Source organism: Primulina tabacum, chromosome 18 (assembly GCF_025594145.1).
Source record: "Primulina tabacum isolate GXHZ01 chromosome 18, ASM2559414v2, whole genome shotgun sequence".
Classification (NCBI taxonomy): Eukaryota; Viridiplantae; Streptophyta; class Magnoliopsida; order Lamiales; family Gesneriaceae; genus Primulina; species Primulina tabacum.
Window position 1 is genome coordinate 3,323,140 of NC_134567.1, and position 16,362 is coordinate 3,339,501.

The 16,362-nt window shown below is 37.1% G+C and overlaps 1 protein-coding gene and 1 long non-coding RNA gene across 9 annotated transcripts in view; both read right to left on the bottom strand.

Annotated features, from left to right (window-relative positions):
* Positions 1-286: 286 nt before the first annotated feature.
* The window catches only part of LOC142532808 (uncharacterized), a 37,167-nt gene continuing 21,091 nt past the window's right edge, over positions 287-16,362 (bottom strand). For 2 of the 6 annotated variants that reach the window (XM_075639298.1, XM_075639296.1), the window contains exon 6: positions 299-654. Coding sequence is in view for 1 of the 6 variants with exons in the window: in XM_075639299.1 (XP_075495414.1) it covers positions 650-654 (5 nt within the window). In the remaining 5 variants the exon portion in view is untranslated. Of the gene's footprint in view, positions 655-16,362 lie in introns of all 6 variants that reach the window. The other 4 variants (XR_012816619.1, XR_012816620.1, XR_012816621.1 and 1 more) reach the window with 4 other exon arrangements.
* Positions 2,360-16,214, bottom strand: LOC142532810 (uncharacterized). Of its 3 annotated transcripts, none has more exons than XR_012816623.1 (3): positions 15,965-16,202; positions 14,650-14,718; positions 2,360-3,407 (listed from the first exon to the last, which is right to left on the bottom strand). It is a non-coding gene; the product is annotated as an uncharacterized LOC142532810 (long non-coding RNA). The 3 variants fall into 3 exon arrangements; XR_012816624.1 differs by having other exon boundaries at positions 2,360-3,194; positions 15,965-16,201; XR_012816622.1 differs by lacking the exon at positions 2,360-3,407 and having other exon boundaries at positions 14,594-14,718; positions 15,965-16,214.

The window sequence follows — 16,362 nt, forward strand, 5'->3', positions numbered from 1 at the left end:
CGTGTTTTATGAATATATGAGTCCAATATATTAAACCTTCATGAGTTTACAACACCATGAAAGCAAAAAAATTTGTACTTGATCCATAAAAAGCAAGGGATTCCAAAACTTAAATAAATATGCCAAACTTAATTTGTTACCTCACATGATATATTGTTTTGAAGCCTTAATATCATCTAATGTGAAATAATGATAAAATTCAATGTAAAATAAATAAACAAATAGTCAAAAAATTGTCTAAAAAATATGAGAATATCATTAAAAGTGAATATTTTGACATCAGAGCTCTGCTAGATCTTGAAACATTTGAGTTTAAAATCTACTAATCAAAATGTAAATTTGTCAGTAAAAATTATAATAAAACAATGTTTAAGAAGACCTAATATAATGATTTAGTGAATCTGTTGAGAATATGTGAGAGATTAGATCATAAGACCTTGAAGCTCGTAAAAAATATATTATCTCACCTGCAAGATCAAAACGAACAAACGAATTTGATATGACCACTAATATAAAGCGACATAATAAATCATATACCATAAACTAATTCATTGTTAAAAACAAACCAGATGAAGATGGGGGCGAATAGATATGATCCATTGAATTGAGTATGTCATTTATACAAATACTTTGTTTGCAACCAATATCTTTAAGCTTTTGAGAAAAAAATACAAAGGCAATTAATAATCAGCAAAAATATTCAACTTAAACCAACAATCAAAAAATCATAGAAAGTATAGTAGCAATGCCAAAAATGATTTTTCTCTACGTCGATAAGATAGAGGATGAGAAATAGATAATCATGGGCAGAGATACAAACATGGACATAATACATGATTTCACATATAGCTGAACGTAGTTGAATAGAGATAATGAAATTTATTAGCGTTCCCTCAAATTCTAATGTTGAAACATGTAGCAATTTCTTTATAAAGTTATTGTAACTATTTGTACATAATGTTTTTTTAAAAAAAAAAAATTAGAAAAAAAGGAGGTGACGTACTCACACTTAATTATTCTCTATTAGGTAGCAGTATGTATTTGAAAACTATGTTTCTTGAATTGAGTACGCCATTTCTTCAAATACTTTGTTCACAACCAGTATACTTCAATTCATCTTTTGAGAAAAAAATACAAAGTCAATTCATAATCAACAAAAAATGCAACTTAAACTAACAAACAAAAAATTATAAATAATATGTTAATTCATTAGGCACAACCCAAGTACTATTTAAATTTGATTAATTAAATATAGAAAGTTTAGTACTCATGCCAAAAATGGTTATTCGGGAGACGTGATAAAATAGAAGATGAGAAATAGAGAATCATGGGCAGAGATAAATACACGGACATAATACATGGTGCCACATATAGCCGACTGCGGTTGAACAGAGATAATGGAATTTATCAGCAGCCCCCAAATTCTAACGCTGAAACATGGAGCATGTATTTCACGATTATCTTTTACTATTTGTACGTAATATTTTTTTTAAAAAAAATTACAATAAAGAGAATTGACTTACTTACACTTTATCATTTTGTATTAGGTAGCTAGCAATATGTCTTTGAAAATCACGTTTCTTGTGAATACACCAGATTGACGCTCTAAATTCCCGTCTTTTACCAAAATTTTTGTATAATTTTGTGAGACTCCTCTTGAAAGTGCCACATATAGCTGACCGTGGCCGAACACATGGTTACGCAAAAATATGCGAATATTTGGGATTGTTTGACCTTGTGCTTTGTTTATTGTCGGAGCAAAACTAAGCCTTATGAGTTGAGACAATTGAGAGATGGTTGAAATAACACCTAATAACAAAAAAAATTAATGAATTAAATATTGACCAAGTTTTAATAATAATTTTAATCGAGTGTTATATCTTTTGGAACCACAGTCATAGAGATCTCAATTACAATTTAAAAGTATATAGTAAACCAAAAACATAAAATAAAATAATAGTTTTAGTTATTTTTATTTGATAGGAAGACCAAAAACAACATAAAGGAATTTTTTTTTCCAAAACTAAAAACAATTTTAAATTTTGAATGCATGAATGAGCTAATAAAAGTAAAAAATGTAGATTTTTTTACCTGGTGTTGCAATGTAGGAGAACAATTCAACAAACGTAGATGAGTTGAGACAATTGAGAGATGGTTGAAATTGCACGCCTAATAACATAAAGAAATTAATGAATAAAATGTTGACCAAGTTTAAATAATAAATTTACTTGAGTATTATCTCTTTTGGCATCACAATCGTAGAGATCTCAATTAAAATTTAAATTTATATAGTAAACCAAAGACATAAAATAAAAGAGTAGTTTTAGTTAATTTTATTTGATTGAAAGACCAAAAACAACATAAAGAATTTTTTTTCCAAAAATGAAAACAATTTTAAATTTTGAATGCATGAATGAGATAATAAAAGAAAGAAATGTTGATTTTTTTAACTGGTGTTTCAATGTAGGAGAAAAATTCAATAAACGTAGATGAGTTGAGACAATTAAGAGATGGTTGAAATTGAACACCTAATAACATAAAAAAATTAATGAATAAAATATTGACCATCTTCGGTCACTTTCAGCTAGAGTTGAATTAGAGGCCTCCATCAATACAAAAAACACCAAGCTCGACAACAAAAAAGCAACTTTTGATTTGGCTTCAAGAAAAAGCCATTCTCACATGATACACATCTTCAAATAAAAAAAATATTAATGTTATACAGAAAATTTATTCAAACTTACATAGATTGAGTATACTAAAATAAAAGCTTTATTGAAACTGAGATAAATGAAAATATTTTTTTTTTGTTCAATAAAAGCAGTATTATGCAAAGTAGGAACACACGATGGTTGTAAGAAGAATTTGTTCAAAGTGAATTAAAAAATTAATAACCAAAAAAAGATGATCGACAATTTTAAAATCAATAAACCAAATAGGGATGAGAAAAACTCGTGTCAAAGCAATATACTCTTCGAGAAAAAACAAAGTGGGAGACCCATCATCTGATTTTTTTTAAAATAACATACACCCAGCTAGCTTATTCACATAGAATCCCATGACAAAACTAAAACAAATCATACAATTAATAACATGCACGCACCTGTCACATAAAGCTTTTTGAAAAACCTCTCGGCTCCACCTTATTGATCTACAAAACCTATATGCTTGTTGAAATAATTTTTTCCCTTCCTCTGTTGCATCGGCAGCATCATGAAAATTTTAATAATAGAAGTTTAAAATTAATCCAAGTTTAAATTTCCACAATTCTGTTATTCTTCACTGTAAGGGCCAAGTGGAAAGCTTAAAGATGTAAAGGATTGAATCTCATGGAGTAGTAAGCAAGGAACGACTTACATCACACAGCTTTTTGCATGACAATTCTGAGTCTCATAGTGGATGAAACCCTGCAAAATTAGGAGTAATTTATTTGGATCCAATCTCTTCGATTCATCGGCTTTATATGCACACGAAATCCAATTTTTGGTTGGGGACTTAGATGTCGTAAGGTAATTTGGTACAACGATATGGTTGTTTTTTTTATAATAAAATTACAAAAGCAAATCAGACATATCAAAAACTCAATTTGTGTTATTTCGGATTCAATTTGGTTATTGAGATGACACACATGCTACCAAGTGAGATATTGTATTTATTTGTGTAAAGTAAACAAATTGCACAATTTTTAAGAAGAAATTACCAGGTAGTGAGATAGGGGCAGTGAACTGTTGTTTCTTTGGCTTCAATCCTCCACGGATGTTGAAAATAAAGAAGTCGAATAACACGAAAAATGAACCAAACGGATTATCATTGTAGAGTCCAAAATCAGTATACGTGAAAACCATGCATTTATTTAAACGGTTAAATCAGTTATTTAAATTAAAATGATTTTTAGTGATGCATGATTTATTTAAATTGCATTATTTTAATGACTATGTGATGCATGTTAAAATGTTTTCTCGAGTTTCATGTTTCAGGCGATTATTCGATGCGGGATCGAGGAAAGGAAACCGGTGACGATTTTGGCAATTGTAAAATGTGGTATTTTATTTTTAAGTTAAGGTTGGGACATATTAATTAATTTAATAAGTTGCAGCATTTTAAAGTCTAAATTGTGTTTTTAGTGAGTTTAGAATTTTGAAACTTTTAAAGTTGGCTTTGTGCATTTTATTTTGTTAAAAAGGAGTTTGCTTAAAATTAGTGTGAGTTAACCTTTTATTAGCATTTTAATAGTTAATTTAGCATTAATTTCTCCTAATTAAAATACACACACACGTTACACACACTCACACACATTTACAGTTTTTACACACACCAAAACACACAACACACACCTACACATATTATTTTCAGATTTTTATATTTTGGAGAGCAAAAACCTAGGGTTCTAAGATTCAGAGCAGCCGTCCCTTCCCCTTCAACCTTCCAGCTCGTTTTCGTGAATTTTCTTCAAAGAAAATAGTGCCACGTTCGTCCCAGATCAAGCCTCGCTCCGTCTCCTCTTCGGTATCGCCGTATCGTGAGTTTTAAATATCAAAAGGCATGTATATTCTTTCGTTTCTGCATCGATCTTGTCATAGTAAATATTTTGATGTTTATTGTATGAAAATCATGTGTATGTTATGTAAGAATTTGAGCAAATATAGTTGGATCACTTTTGAAACGGTTTTTGGATCTGAAAACTCGAATTTGCTGTCTTTTTGAAAACTGAGATTTTTCGGTCGAGAATTTGAAAAAAACTTCCAACATATAAAACGTAGAACTTTTCGATATTTTCGATTTGATATGAAATTCGAAATATTTGGATAAGAAATGAGTGGGTTATGATTGTTTTCGTGGGACTGCTCAAACTGCGACTTTTATGAAAATGTATTTTTGAAGTTATTTGTTGCAGGCTTTGTTGGGCATCGCCGGGCTTGTGCTACTGCATTTAGATATGTTATGGGATATATTTAGGTGTTATTTGGTGGTTCGTATGGGTCGGGATTGGTTTGGGATATAATAGAAGTCGTAGGAAGCGAAACGATGCCGAATTACGGGTTATTGTTGTATTGAAGTTATTTGTCGATGCTTGGGGACGTTTGGGGTGTTTGTACGGGTTTGAATCAATGTAATATTATCATAGGATGAGTCTCGAGGTGTTGGTTCATGGTCCTTAGGCTTGGATTGAAAGGGTGAATGATTAAGTTAGTGAATTTTCGTGAATTTCCAAATACAGAGGGTACCCGGACCCCGGCACGGAGTTCGTGTCCTTTTTCCTTCAAAAAAATGAAATTTCAGTGCCTACCCGGACCTGTACACTGACCCCGTGTAGGGGTCCGTGTAACCCCCCTCCCCCACTCTTTAAAAAAAAAAAATTTTAAATAAATTTTTTTTTATGATTTGCTTTGGGGTTCTATATCATGGTTTAGTACGATGGTTAAAATTTATTAATGTAAAAATATAGGATTTGTTTTGGGGTTCTATATCATGGCTTAGTACGATTATTAAACGAGGTCAAGTCCCGAGAGATTTAGAATGTCATAAGCTATTTATTTACTTCGGTGGTGAGCACGAGTACCTACGTCTAAGCTATGAAAGATAAGTGTTTGAACTCATGTTAGTATGTTGCAGCTAGCGGCCCCAAGCGAGATTCAACGAATACCTCAACGCCAAGTAAGTATGTTCGACGTGCAAAAGAAAATATTTTAAGTTTTTTAGGTATGCTAAATGTCTCGTGACCAAATTGTGTGGCCGATGACCTCTCCACCCCGTTAAAGCATGAACCGGTTTAGATCAGGATTGGGAAGCGTTAAAGCATGAACGGGGACCAATCCACCCGTTAAAGCATGAACGGGGATATCATGTATGTGGCAGTGGATTTTTCCTGTCAGCCCAGTACTGTGGTTTAGTCTGATCAGACGTATTTATGTATGGGTCACTTGCTTTGAAACATGCCTCTACGCAAAATGATGAAGTTTAGGAATGTTCAAGTATGTACAAGTATGCAAACATGTTTAAGAAAAGTCTTATGATTATGGCACATCTATGTTTATGTATGCATGCACAAGTTTCAAGTATGTTACGTTCAGGCTTTTAAGTATGCAAGTTCTAGTTTTAAGTACGTACGCTCTATTTTAAAGTTGCATGTGATTTTATTACGTATTACTCGTTACTCCCAGTTTATACATGTTGAGTCTTTAGACTCACTAGACTTGATCGATGCAGGTGGGGATGCATTTGAGGAGACGAGGGGTGAAGACCAGTGAGCTGACTTGGACTGAGCGGGAGGCTAAACCCGAGGACCGCCATGTTTTTAAGAATTTATGAAAGTTTCAAATACTCTGATTTTATGTTACTATCATGATGCATCGTCAAATGCTTTAGCAAAATTTTTAATTTCGAACGTTTGGTTGCAGTTATTTTTTTAGAACGGATTATGGATGATCGCAATTTGAAAGTTTATTTCATATTTAAGAAAATTTTTATTTTCCGCAAATTTCTAGTAGTAAAAAAAAATTACGGTACGTTACAGTTGGTATCAGAGCGGTGTTCTTGTAAAGGGTTATGTCTACTGCCAGTTGCGAGAAGCTCACGAAGCCACACCTCAAGTCTGTAAGTTTTGAATTATGTTATGTATTAAGCATTAAGTCATGATTTCAGCATGTCCATGTTTTAAGTTCGATTTACGTGCATCTTATGATATTAGTAGTATGTTCATGCATGTTGGGTTTACGTGTTGGGAAAATTTTGGGACAGTATGCCTCCTAGACGCATGATTAACCGGGAAGCAAGGGATGAGGACAGAGAGACTCGAGAGGAGGGGAGAGACACTCATCCTCCTCCTTCGCCCGATATGCAGGCACAGATGCTTGCAGGAATGACTCAGTTCTTCGCACAGTTTGCGGGGAACCAGGCGACGGTGGATACAGAAGCGAGGCCCAGACCAGAGGCAGTATACGAGAAGTTCAGACGGATGAGCCCAAAGGAGTTCTCGGGGACCACTGACCCGATGATAGCCGAGGGATGGATTAAATCCATCGAGGTGATTTTTGCATTTATGGAGTTGCAAGATGCAGATAGGGTCAGATGTGCCACATTTCTACCGACCGGGGACGCCAGACTGTGGTGGGAGAGCGCGTCCGTGGCAGCGAACTTGCAGAACCTTTCTTGGGATGGCTTTAAAGAGATATTCTACTCCAAGTACTTCACTGAAGAAGTACGATCCAGACTGACCAGGGAATTCATGACACTACAACAGGGAGACAGCAGTGTTGCAGAATTTGTGAGGAAGTTTGAGAGGGTGTGTCATTTTGTGCCCCTGATAGCTAATGATTCCCAGGGGAAGTTGAGGCATTTTATGGATGGGTTGCGGCCGATCTTGCGCCGTGATGTTCGAGTTGCTGGTCCTACGACTTATGCAGTTGCCGTGTCTAGAGCTTTGGCGGCAGAACAGGATCAGAGAGATATTGAGGCTGACAGGAAGGGCAAGAGGCCCTATCAGGCTCCACAACAGCAGCAGCAGCAACCTCAGTTTAAAAGGCCGTTCCAGGGGCAGCCAGGAAAGAAGCCTTATCAAGGACCACCAAAGGGCAAGGGTCCTATGCCACAGCAGAAGACGCCACAGAGGCCGGTTGAGCACACGGTGTGCCCGAAGTGCAACGTCTAGCACCCGGGGCCATATTTATACGGGTTAAGCAAGTGTTTCAAATGCGGGGCAAGTGATCACATGTTGAAGGAGTGCCCACAGTGGAGGCAGCCGACCCAGGGCAGAGTGTTCGCCATGCATGCGCAGGAGGCAAACCCAGACACGACATTACTGACCGGTAAACTTTTCTACCTAAGCTCAGTATTATTTCTCCTTGCATGTTGAAATTTTATTTGGGATTATTAGGGTGCTAGTAATATCTTGAGTCACTTAGGATATTAATTTCTACGATGCTTGAAGTTAAAGTAGAATTTTGGGGATATAAGTTTTGTGTTGTGCTAACGTATCTCAGGAAATATTTTCATAAAGAGAGTATCCACGAAGGCCCTGATAGACTCAGGAGCCACTCACTCCTTTATCTCAAAATCGTTTGCTAGTCATCTAAACGTCAAGTCTATTGGACTCGACGTGAATTATTCAGTAACAGTCCCATCAGGGGAAGAGTTGTCAGCTACTAGTGTGGTCAGAGATATTGATCTTGAACTACAGGGCCACCTAGTATATGCCGACCTGATAGTGTTGCCGATGCCAGACTTTGACATTATTTTGGGAATGGACTGGCTGACGAAGAATTGGGTCTTGATTGACTTCCAGAAGAGATCAATGCTAGTAAGACCTTTAGGTATGGAGCAGTTTCTCTTTGAACCAGCTAGATGGAGGAGTTTTCCTCGCATGATTTCTTGCATGTGGGCGCGGAGACTCATTTCCAAGGGGTGTCAGGCTTTCTTGGCCAGCATCATTTCAACACCTGACATACCCACTCTGGCATTATCAGATGTGCCAGTAGTCAGGACTTCCCAGACGTCTTTCCTGACGATGTCACAGGTCTTCCACCAGAGAGGGAGGTGGAGTTTGCAATCGATCTTATGCCAGGAACAGTGCCAATCTCGAAGGCACCATACCGATTAGCTCCAGCTGAGATGTTGGAACTCAAGCAGCAGATTCAAGAGCTTCTTGACAAGGAATTTATCCGCCCTAGTTTCTCACCGTGGGGCGCACCAGTGCTCTTCGTGAAAAAGAAAGATGGGAGCATGAGACTGTGCATCGATTGCCAAGAGTTGAACAAGGTGACGATCAAGAATAAATACCCACTTCCTAGAATCGAAGACTTGTTCGATCAGTTGCAGGGAGCTACAGTGTTCTCTAAGATAGATCTTCGATCAGGGTATCATCAGCTGAAGGTGAAAGATGCAGATGTGCACAAGACAGCCTTCAGGACCAGGTATGGGCATTATGAGTTCTTAGTGATGCCGTTTGGACTGACGAATGCTCCAGCTATTTTCATGGACCTCATGAACTGAGTATTCCAGACTTACCTTGATCAATTCGTCATAGTATTCATTGACGATATTCTAATCTACTCGAAGAGCCATGAGGAGCACAGCCAGCATTTGAGGATAGTTTTGCAGATCCTGCAGAGTCGCAAGTTATTTGCGAAGTTCAGTAATTGTGAATTCTGGTTGGAGAAAGTAGCATTTTTGGGTCACATAATATCTAGCAGCGGTATTGAGGTGGATCCAGCTAAAGTTGCGGCTGTTAAGGAATGGGTTGAACCGAAGAATGCTTCAGAAATCCGCAGTTTTCTGTGTTTAGCCGGTTACTACCGTAAGTTTATTCAGGGATTTTCGTCGATAGCAGTGCCACTCACTTCACTGACTAAGAAGAATGCTAAATTCATCTGGAGTGACGAGTGCCAGAAGAGCTATGACACTTTGAAGCAAGCTCTTATCACAGCGCCAGTGTTAGCCATGCCAGCAGGTCAAGGCAATTTCGTGTTGTACACCGATGCATCTAAGCTCGGGTTAGGCGCAGTGTTGATGCAGCATGGTCGGGTTATAGCTTATGCTTCCAGACAGTTGAAGGAACATGAGAAGAACTACCCGACTCATGATCTTGAGTTAGCTGCTGTTGTCTTTGCGTTGAAGATATGGAGACATTAATTGTACGGCGAGAAATGCCCGATATTTACTGACCACAAGAGTCTCAAGTATTTCATCACGCAGAAAGAATTGAATATGAGACAAAGACGGTGGTTAGGAGTTTGTAAAAGACTACGATTGTGAGATTAGCTACCATCCGTGGAAATCTAACGTCGTGGCAGATGCCTTGAGTCGAAAGGTTGCAGTCATAGTACAGTTGTCAGTGCAGAGATCTCTTCAGTCAGAGGTTCAGAAATTTGGATTAGAGGTTTATCATAAGGGCAGAGCTCCTAAGCTGTCTAATCTGACAATCAAATCCGATTTTCTAGACCGAATCTGTAGAGGACAGCCTTCAGATGAAGCAGTTGCAGAAATGGAGGCTGAAAGACGAAGCCAAGGGCAGTGTACTCTACACAGTGTCTGATGGTATTCTGAGGTATGGAGGAAGGATGTGGGTGCCCAGTGTTGATTCGGTCAGAGAAGATATCTTTTCTGAGGCACACGCATCTCCGTATTCTATTCACCCAGGTGGTACCAAGATGTACAAGGACCTGCAGGTTTTGTATTGGTGGCCAGGGATGAAGCGAGACATCCGCAGATTTGTGTCTGAATGTCTCACTTGCCAGCAAGTGAAGGCAGAGCATCAGAGGCCAGCAGGAATGCTTAAGCCACTCTCTATCCCCGCGTGAAAATGGGAGAACATTACCATGGACTTCGTTGTTGGGTTGCCGAGGTCAGTCAGGGGATCCAATGTTATTTGGGTCATAGTGGATCAAGTCACCAAGTCAGCACACTTTTTGCCAGTAAAGACGACTTTCTCCATGACGTAGTATGCGGAGCTTTATATCAGGGAAATCGTTCGATTGCACGGGATCCCAGTTTCTATTGTGTCCGACAGGGACCCGAGGTTTACATCGTCCTTTTGGAAGAGTTTGCATGCAGCCATGGGGACGAAATTGCTTTTCAGCACAGCTTTTCACCCGCTGACAGATGGCCAGCCTGAGCGAGCGATTCAGATTTTGGAGGATTTATTGCGAACATGTATGATCGATTTCCAAGGGACTTGGGAATCGAAGCTACCTCTAGTGGAGTTTACCTACAACAACAGTTTTCAAGAATCTATATGTATGGCTCCCTACGAGGCATTGTATGGGAGAAAGTGCAGATCGCCGATTCATTGTGATGAAGTCGGAGAGAGAGCAGAACTTGGTCCGGAGATAGTTCAGCAGACTGCAGATGTGGTGGTCAAGATCCGATACAGAATGAAGACCGCCCAGAGTCGTCAAAAGAGTTATGCTGACAAAAGGAGAAGGGATCTAGAGTTTGCCGTGGGTGATCACGTTTTTATAAAGATAGCACCAATGAAGGGTGTTATGAGATTTGGGAAGAGAGACAAGCTTAGTCCGAGATTTATTGGACCGTTTGAGATTCTTGACAGAGTTGGGACATTAGCTTATCGTGTAGCCCTACCGTCGAATCTGGCAGGTGTACACAATGTGTTCCACGTCTCAATGCTAAGGAAGTACTTAGCTAATCCTTTGCATGTTTTGAGCTCTGAGCCGTTGCAGCTTGCTCCAGATCTGTCGTATGAGGAAAGACCTGTCCAAATCCTAGACAGACAGGAGCGTAGACTTTGGAACAGGGTGACCAAGTTGGTCAAGGTTCAGTGGTTGAACCAATCAGTGGAAGAGGCCACTTGGGAGACCGAGACAGATATGAGGAACCGCTACCCAGAGCTGTTTGGTAAGATTTAATCTCGAGGACGAAATTTATATAAGTGGGGGAGGAACTGTAGAACCCAAAATCAGTACACGTAAAACCCATGCATTTATTTAAACGATTAAATCATTTATTTAAATTAAAATGATTTTTAGTGATGCATGATTTATTTAAATTGCATTATTTTAATGACTATGTGATGAACGTTAAAATATTTTCTCGAGTTTCATGTTTCAGGCGATTATTCGATGCGGGATCGAGGAAAGGAGGCCGAGACGAATTTTGGCAATTTTAAAATGTTGTATTTTATATTTAAGTTAAGGTTGGGGCATATTAATTAATTTAATAAGTTCCAGCATTTTAAAGCCTAAATTGTGTTTTTAGTGAGTTTAGAATTTTGAAACTTTTAAAGTTGGCTTTGTGCATTTTATTTTGTTAAAAAGGAGTTTGTTTAAAATTAGTGTGAGTTAATCTTTTATTAGCATTTTAATTAGTTAATTTAGCATTAATTTCTCCTAATTAGAACACACACACGTTACACACACTCACACACACGTACACGTTTTTACACACACCAAAACACACAACACACAACACACACCTACACATATTATTTTCAGATTTTTATATTTTGAAGAGCAAAAACCTAGGGTTCTAATATTCAGAGCAGCCGTCCCTTCCCCTTCAATCTTCCAGCTCGTTTTTTCGTGAATTTTCTTCAAAGAAAATAGGGCCACGTTCGTCCCGGATCAAGCCTCGCTCCGTCTCCGCTTCGGTATTGCCGTATCGTGAGTTTTAAATATCAAAAGGCATGTATATTCTTTCGTTTCTGCATCGATCTTGTCATAGTAAATATTTTGATGTTTATTGTATGAAAATCATGTGTATGTTATGTAAGAGTTTGAGCAAATATGGTTGGATCACTTTTGAAACGGATTTTGAATCAGAAAACTTGAATTTGTTGTCTTTTTGAAAACTGCAACTTTTCGGTCGAGAATTTGGAAAAAACTTTAATAAAACGTAGAACTTTTCGACTACCTTCGATTTGATATAAAATTCGAAATATTTGGATAAGAAATGAGTGAGTTATGATTGTTTTCGTGGGACTGCTCAAACTGCGACTTTTATGAAAATGTATTCTTTAAGTTATTTGTTGCAGACTTCGTTGGGCATTGTCGGGCTTGTGCTACTGCATTTAGATATGTTATGGGATGTATTTAGGTGTTATTTGGTGGTTCGTATGGGTCGGAATTGGCTTGGGATATAATAGAAGTCGTAGGAAGTGAAACGATGCCGAATTACGGGTTATTATTGTATTGAAGTTACTTGTCGATGCTTGGGGACGTTTGGGGTGTTTGTATGGGTTTGAATCAATGTAATATCATCCTAAGATGAGTCTCGAGGTGTTGGTTCATTGTCCTTAGGCTTGGATTGAAAGGGTGAATGATTAAGTTAGTGAATTTTCGTGAATTTCCAAATACAGAGGGTACCCGGACCCCTTCCCGAACCCCGGCACGGAGTCCGTGTCTTTTTTCCTTCAAAAATTCGAAATTCCAGTGCCTACCCGGACCCATACACGGACCCCTCTTTAAAAAAAAATTTTAAATTTTTTTTTAGGATTTGCTTCGGGGTTTTATATCATGGTTTAGTACGATGGTTAAAATTTATTTATGTAAAAATATAGGATTTGTTTTGGGGTTCTATATCATGACTTAGTACGATTATTAAATGAGGTCAAGTCCCGAGAGATTTAGAATGTCATAAGCTATTTATTTACTTCGGTGGTGAGCACGAGTACCTACCTCTAAGCTATGAAAGATAAGTGTTTGAACTCATGTTAGTATGTTGCAGCAGCGGCCCCAAGCGAGATTCAACGAATCCCTCAACGCCAAGTAAGTATGTTCGACGTGCAAAAGAAAATATTTTATGTTTTTGAGGTATGCTAGATGTCTCGTGACCAAATTATGAATGGGTTTGGAAGTCGGTGAACGTGGCCGAGGACCTCTCCACCCCATTAAAGCATGAACGGGTTCTGATCAGATTGGGAAGCGTTAAAGCATGAACGGAGACCAATCCACCCGTTAAAGCATGAACGGGAATCTCATGTATGTGGCAGTGGATTTTTCCTGTCAGCCCAGTACTGTGGTTTAGTCTAATCAGGCGTATTTATGTATGTGTCACTTGCTTTGAAACATGCATCTACGCAAAATGATGAAGTTTAAGAATATTCAAGTATGTACAAGTATGCAAACATGTTTAAGAAAAGTCTTATGATGATGGCACGTATATGTTTATGTATGCATGCACAAGTTTCAAGTATGTTACGTTCAGGATTTTAAGTATGCAAGTTCAAGTTTCAAGTACGTACGCTATATTTTAAAGTTGCATGTGATTTTATTACGTATTACTCGTTACTCCCAGTTTATACATGTTGAGTCTTTAGACTCACTAGACTTGATCGATGCAGGTGAGGATGCATTTGAGGAGACGAGGGGTGAGGAACAGTGAGCCGGCTTGGACTGAGCGGGAGGCTAAACCCGAGGACCGCCATGTTTTTAAGAATTTATGAAAGTTTCAAATACTCTGATTTTATGTTACTGTCATGATGCCTAGTCAAATGCTTTAGCAAAATTTTTAATTTCGAACGTTTAGTTACAGTTATTTTTTTAGAACGGATTATGGATGATCGCAATTTGAAAGTTTATTTCATATTTAAGAAAATTTTTATTTTCCGCAAATTTCAAGTAGTAAAAAAAATTACGGTATGTTAAAATTATTGATTAGAAAAGCATTTCCAGGCAATTAAACTCGAAAAATCATTCTAAAAATTTGAGGGAATTAGGGTTACACCAGTCGAAATGAACAAAATAATTCAAAACTCACCAAAACACGAAGAAAGCTAATGGAAGGCCAAAAGCTAAAATGTTAATAAACCTGGAGCCTTAATGGAAGACAAAAACCAGACAATAGAAGGGGGGAAATTCATTTCAACATGAAAAACAATCAACCGGCGATCACAACACAGTAAAAACAGAGAAGAAACAACCTTGATTACAGAGGAAACAGCGCAAATACCTGGCAGAAAAAGAGAATTTGATTATTAGAAATTTTTGGCAGGTTGCACAACATTGATTGTTGATAATAAATAATTGTAATAATTATTATTTCTTATTAGTTTATACTAATGATAAAAGGCAAATCTTTAAATCTACATTATTTCCAACGTTATGATTTAATGACACCCGAGAAATTCTGTTTTTTTTTTAAAAAAAGGTAGTATTTTTGTATTTAATTTCATACGTAGATAAGCACGGCAATCCTTACCTCTTGACCCTCAGTATCAATGATAATCCTTGACACGGCAAGCAGCGACACAATGCTTTTAATTTTCTCCTGTAACGACATGTATTATCAAATATAAAAACTTGAAACGTACATGGTATGATCACTTATAAATCATTCATATACAATATCTTGAAAGACCAAGTAATTAGGACTTTCATCAATTTAAGCTAAAAATGTAACAAAAGAAAGAGAAATTAATTTTCGAGATCTGGCATATTGAGGGAAGGGAGAAAAAGGTAACTTGGTGGAAATATAATTACTTAACATGGGTCTTTGAGAGAAACTCTTATTGTTCTTTCAAATTCAGAAGCAACCATACATAAGATTATCCTAAAAAGTAACGTATAATATTTGAAAATCAGATAAACTAAAAAAAAAACACCACCAAGAACATCATCTTTATAAAGAACCCAACTTTACAATTAATATTTGTAGCTTGTAAGAAAGAAAGCCATGAGAACCCATTAACTACATATTGAGCCAAAAACATTTGGAGCATCAAGTGTGATGAATCCAATACACAAACACATGTAGTGTAACATTCATATGGGAGAAATCGAAACTAACATTGAGAAGGTGTGTTCTTTTTCGAGATTCTGGTCACAAACGACCGTGCAGACCCAAGAAAAAAGCCAAAGTTGTCCAGAGATAATTGAATGTTAGTGCATGATCCCAAATTCCCTTTTATTGAATCTCACATTGATTTCATTCTCACAATTGAAATCTGAGTTTTGCTTATTTAATCATTTGATTGATTGAACTACATGTGATCACTGTTTTATCGATACTTCTGGTTTTGGGCAGACACTATTCCCTGGATTGAGTTTGACAGAAATTAAGGCAGATATGTATAAAGTTTCTGAAGGTGCTCCGTGAAAAAACAAAGGTAATTGTTTAAATCTTGAGACAATTTCGAACTCTTATTGGTATGATTCTGAAGTTGAATTTTGAATCGTTGGTTTCATCTGCAGTTACTCCAGAGTTGGAATATGTCTTCTTGAAAAAATAAGGGTAAAAACATTACAGAATAAAGGGAAAACATCCAACCTCAAAAAATTTGATGTGTTTGAAGCGGGGTCGAAGGTCGATCAAATTTTCAGAGATGAAAACTTTCCAAGGAGAGAAAACAGAGAAAGAAGGAGTTGCGCGGATTGTAGTTGAACGACAATTTGAGATGATATATCCGAGACCAAATGAATAAACATAATGGATAAATCCTTAGATGCTATCGTGTACTCAGATTCAAAGTTATCATGATTAAATTCAAAAAATGAAGGCAAACCAAATAAGATACATGTTCCAAATTTTCTAGAAACTAATCGGGTTTTCGATGTATTCAACGGGCTGGTGTTTTTGTTGCTCTTCACACGAAAATTGTGTGTGTCATTTCAGAAATATTGGTAGAATTTTAATGGTTGCGAAAGGGATTTTATCCTAGGTCTGGAAAATGAAGAAAGTGGAGTGGAGTTTTACTGTATCTCTTCGTTTGGGAGTTGAGGGGCAAGAATACAATCTGATTAGGTTGGAACTATGGAAAAACGTGGAAAGGTTGAGTGAGGGTATTTCAGGAAATTTAAAAAACAGATCAAGACACCAGTTAGTTACTCTAATATGCTTAGATTTAATAAATAGTAATATATATATATATTTTACTCACCGAGGCACACGCGTTGCATGTGTCATGAAGCAATA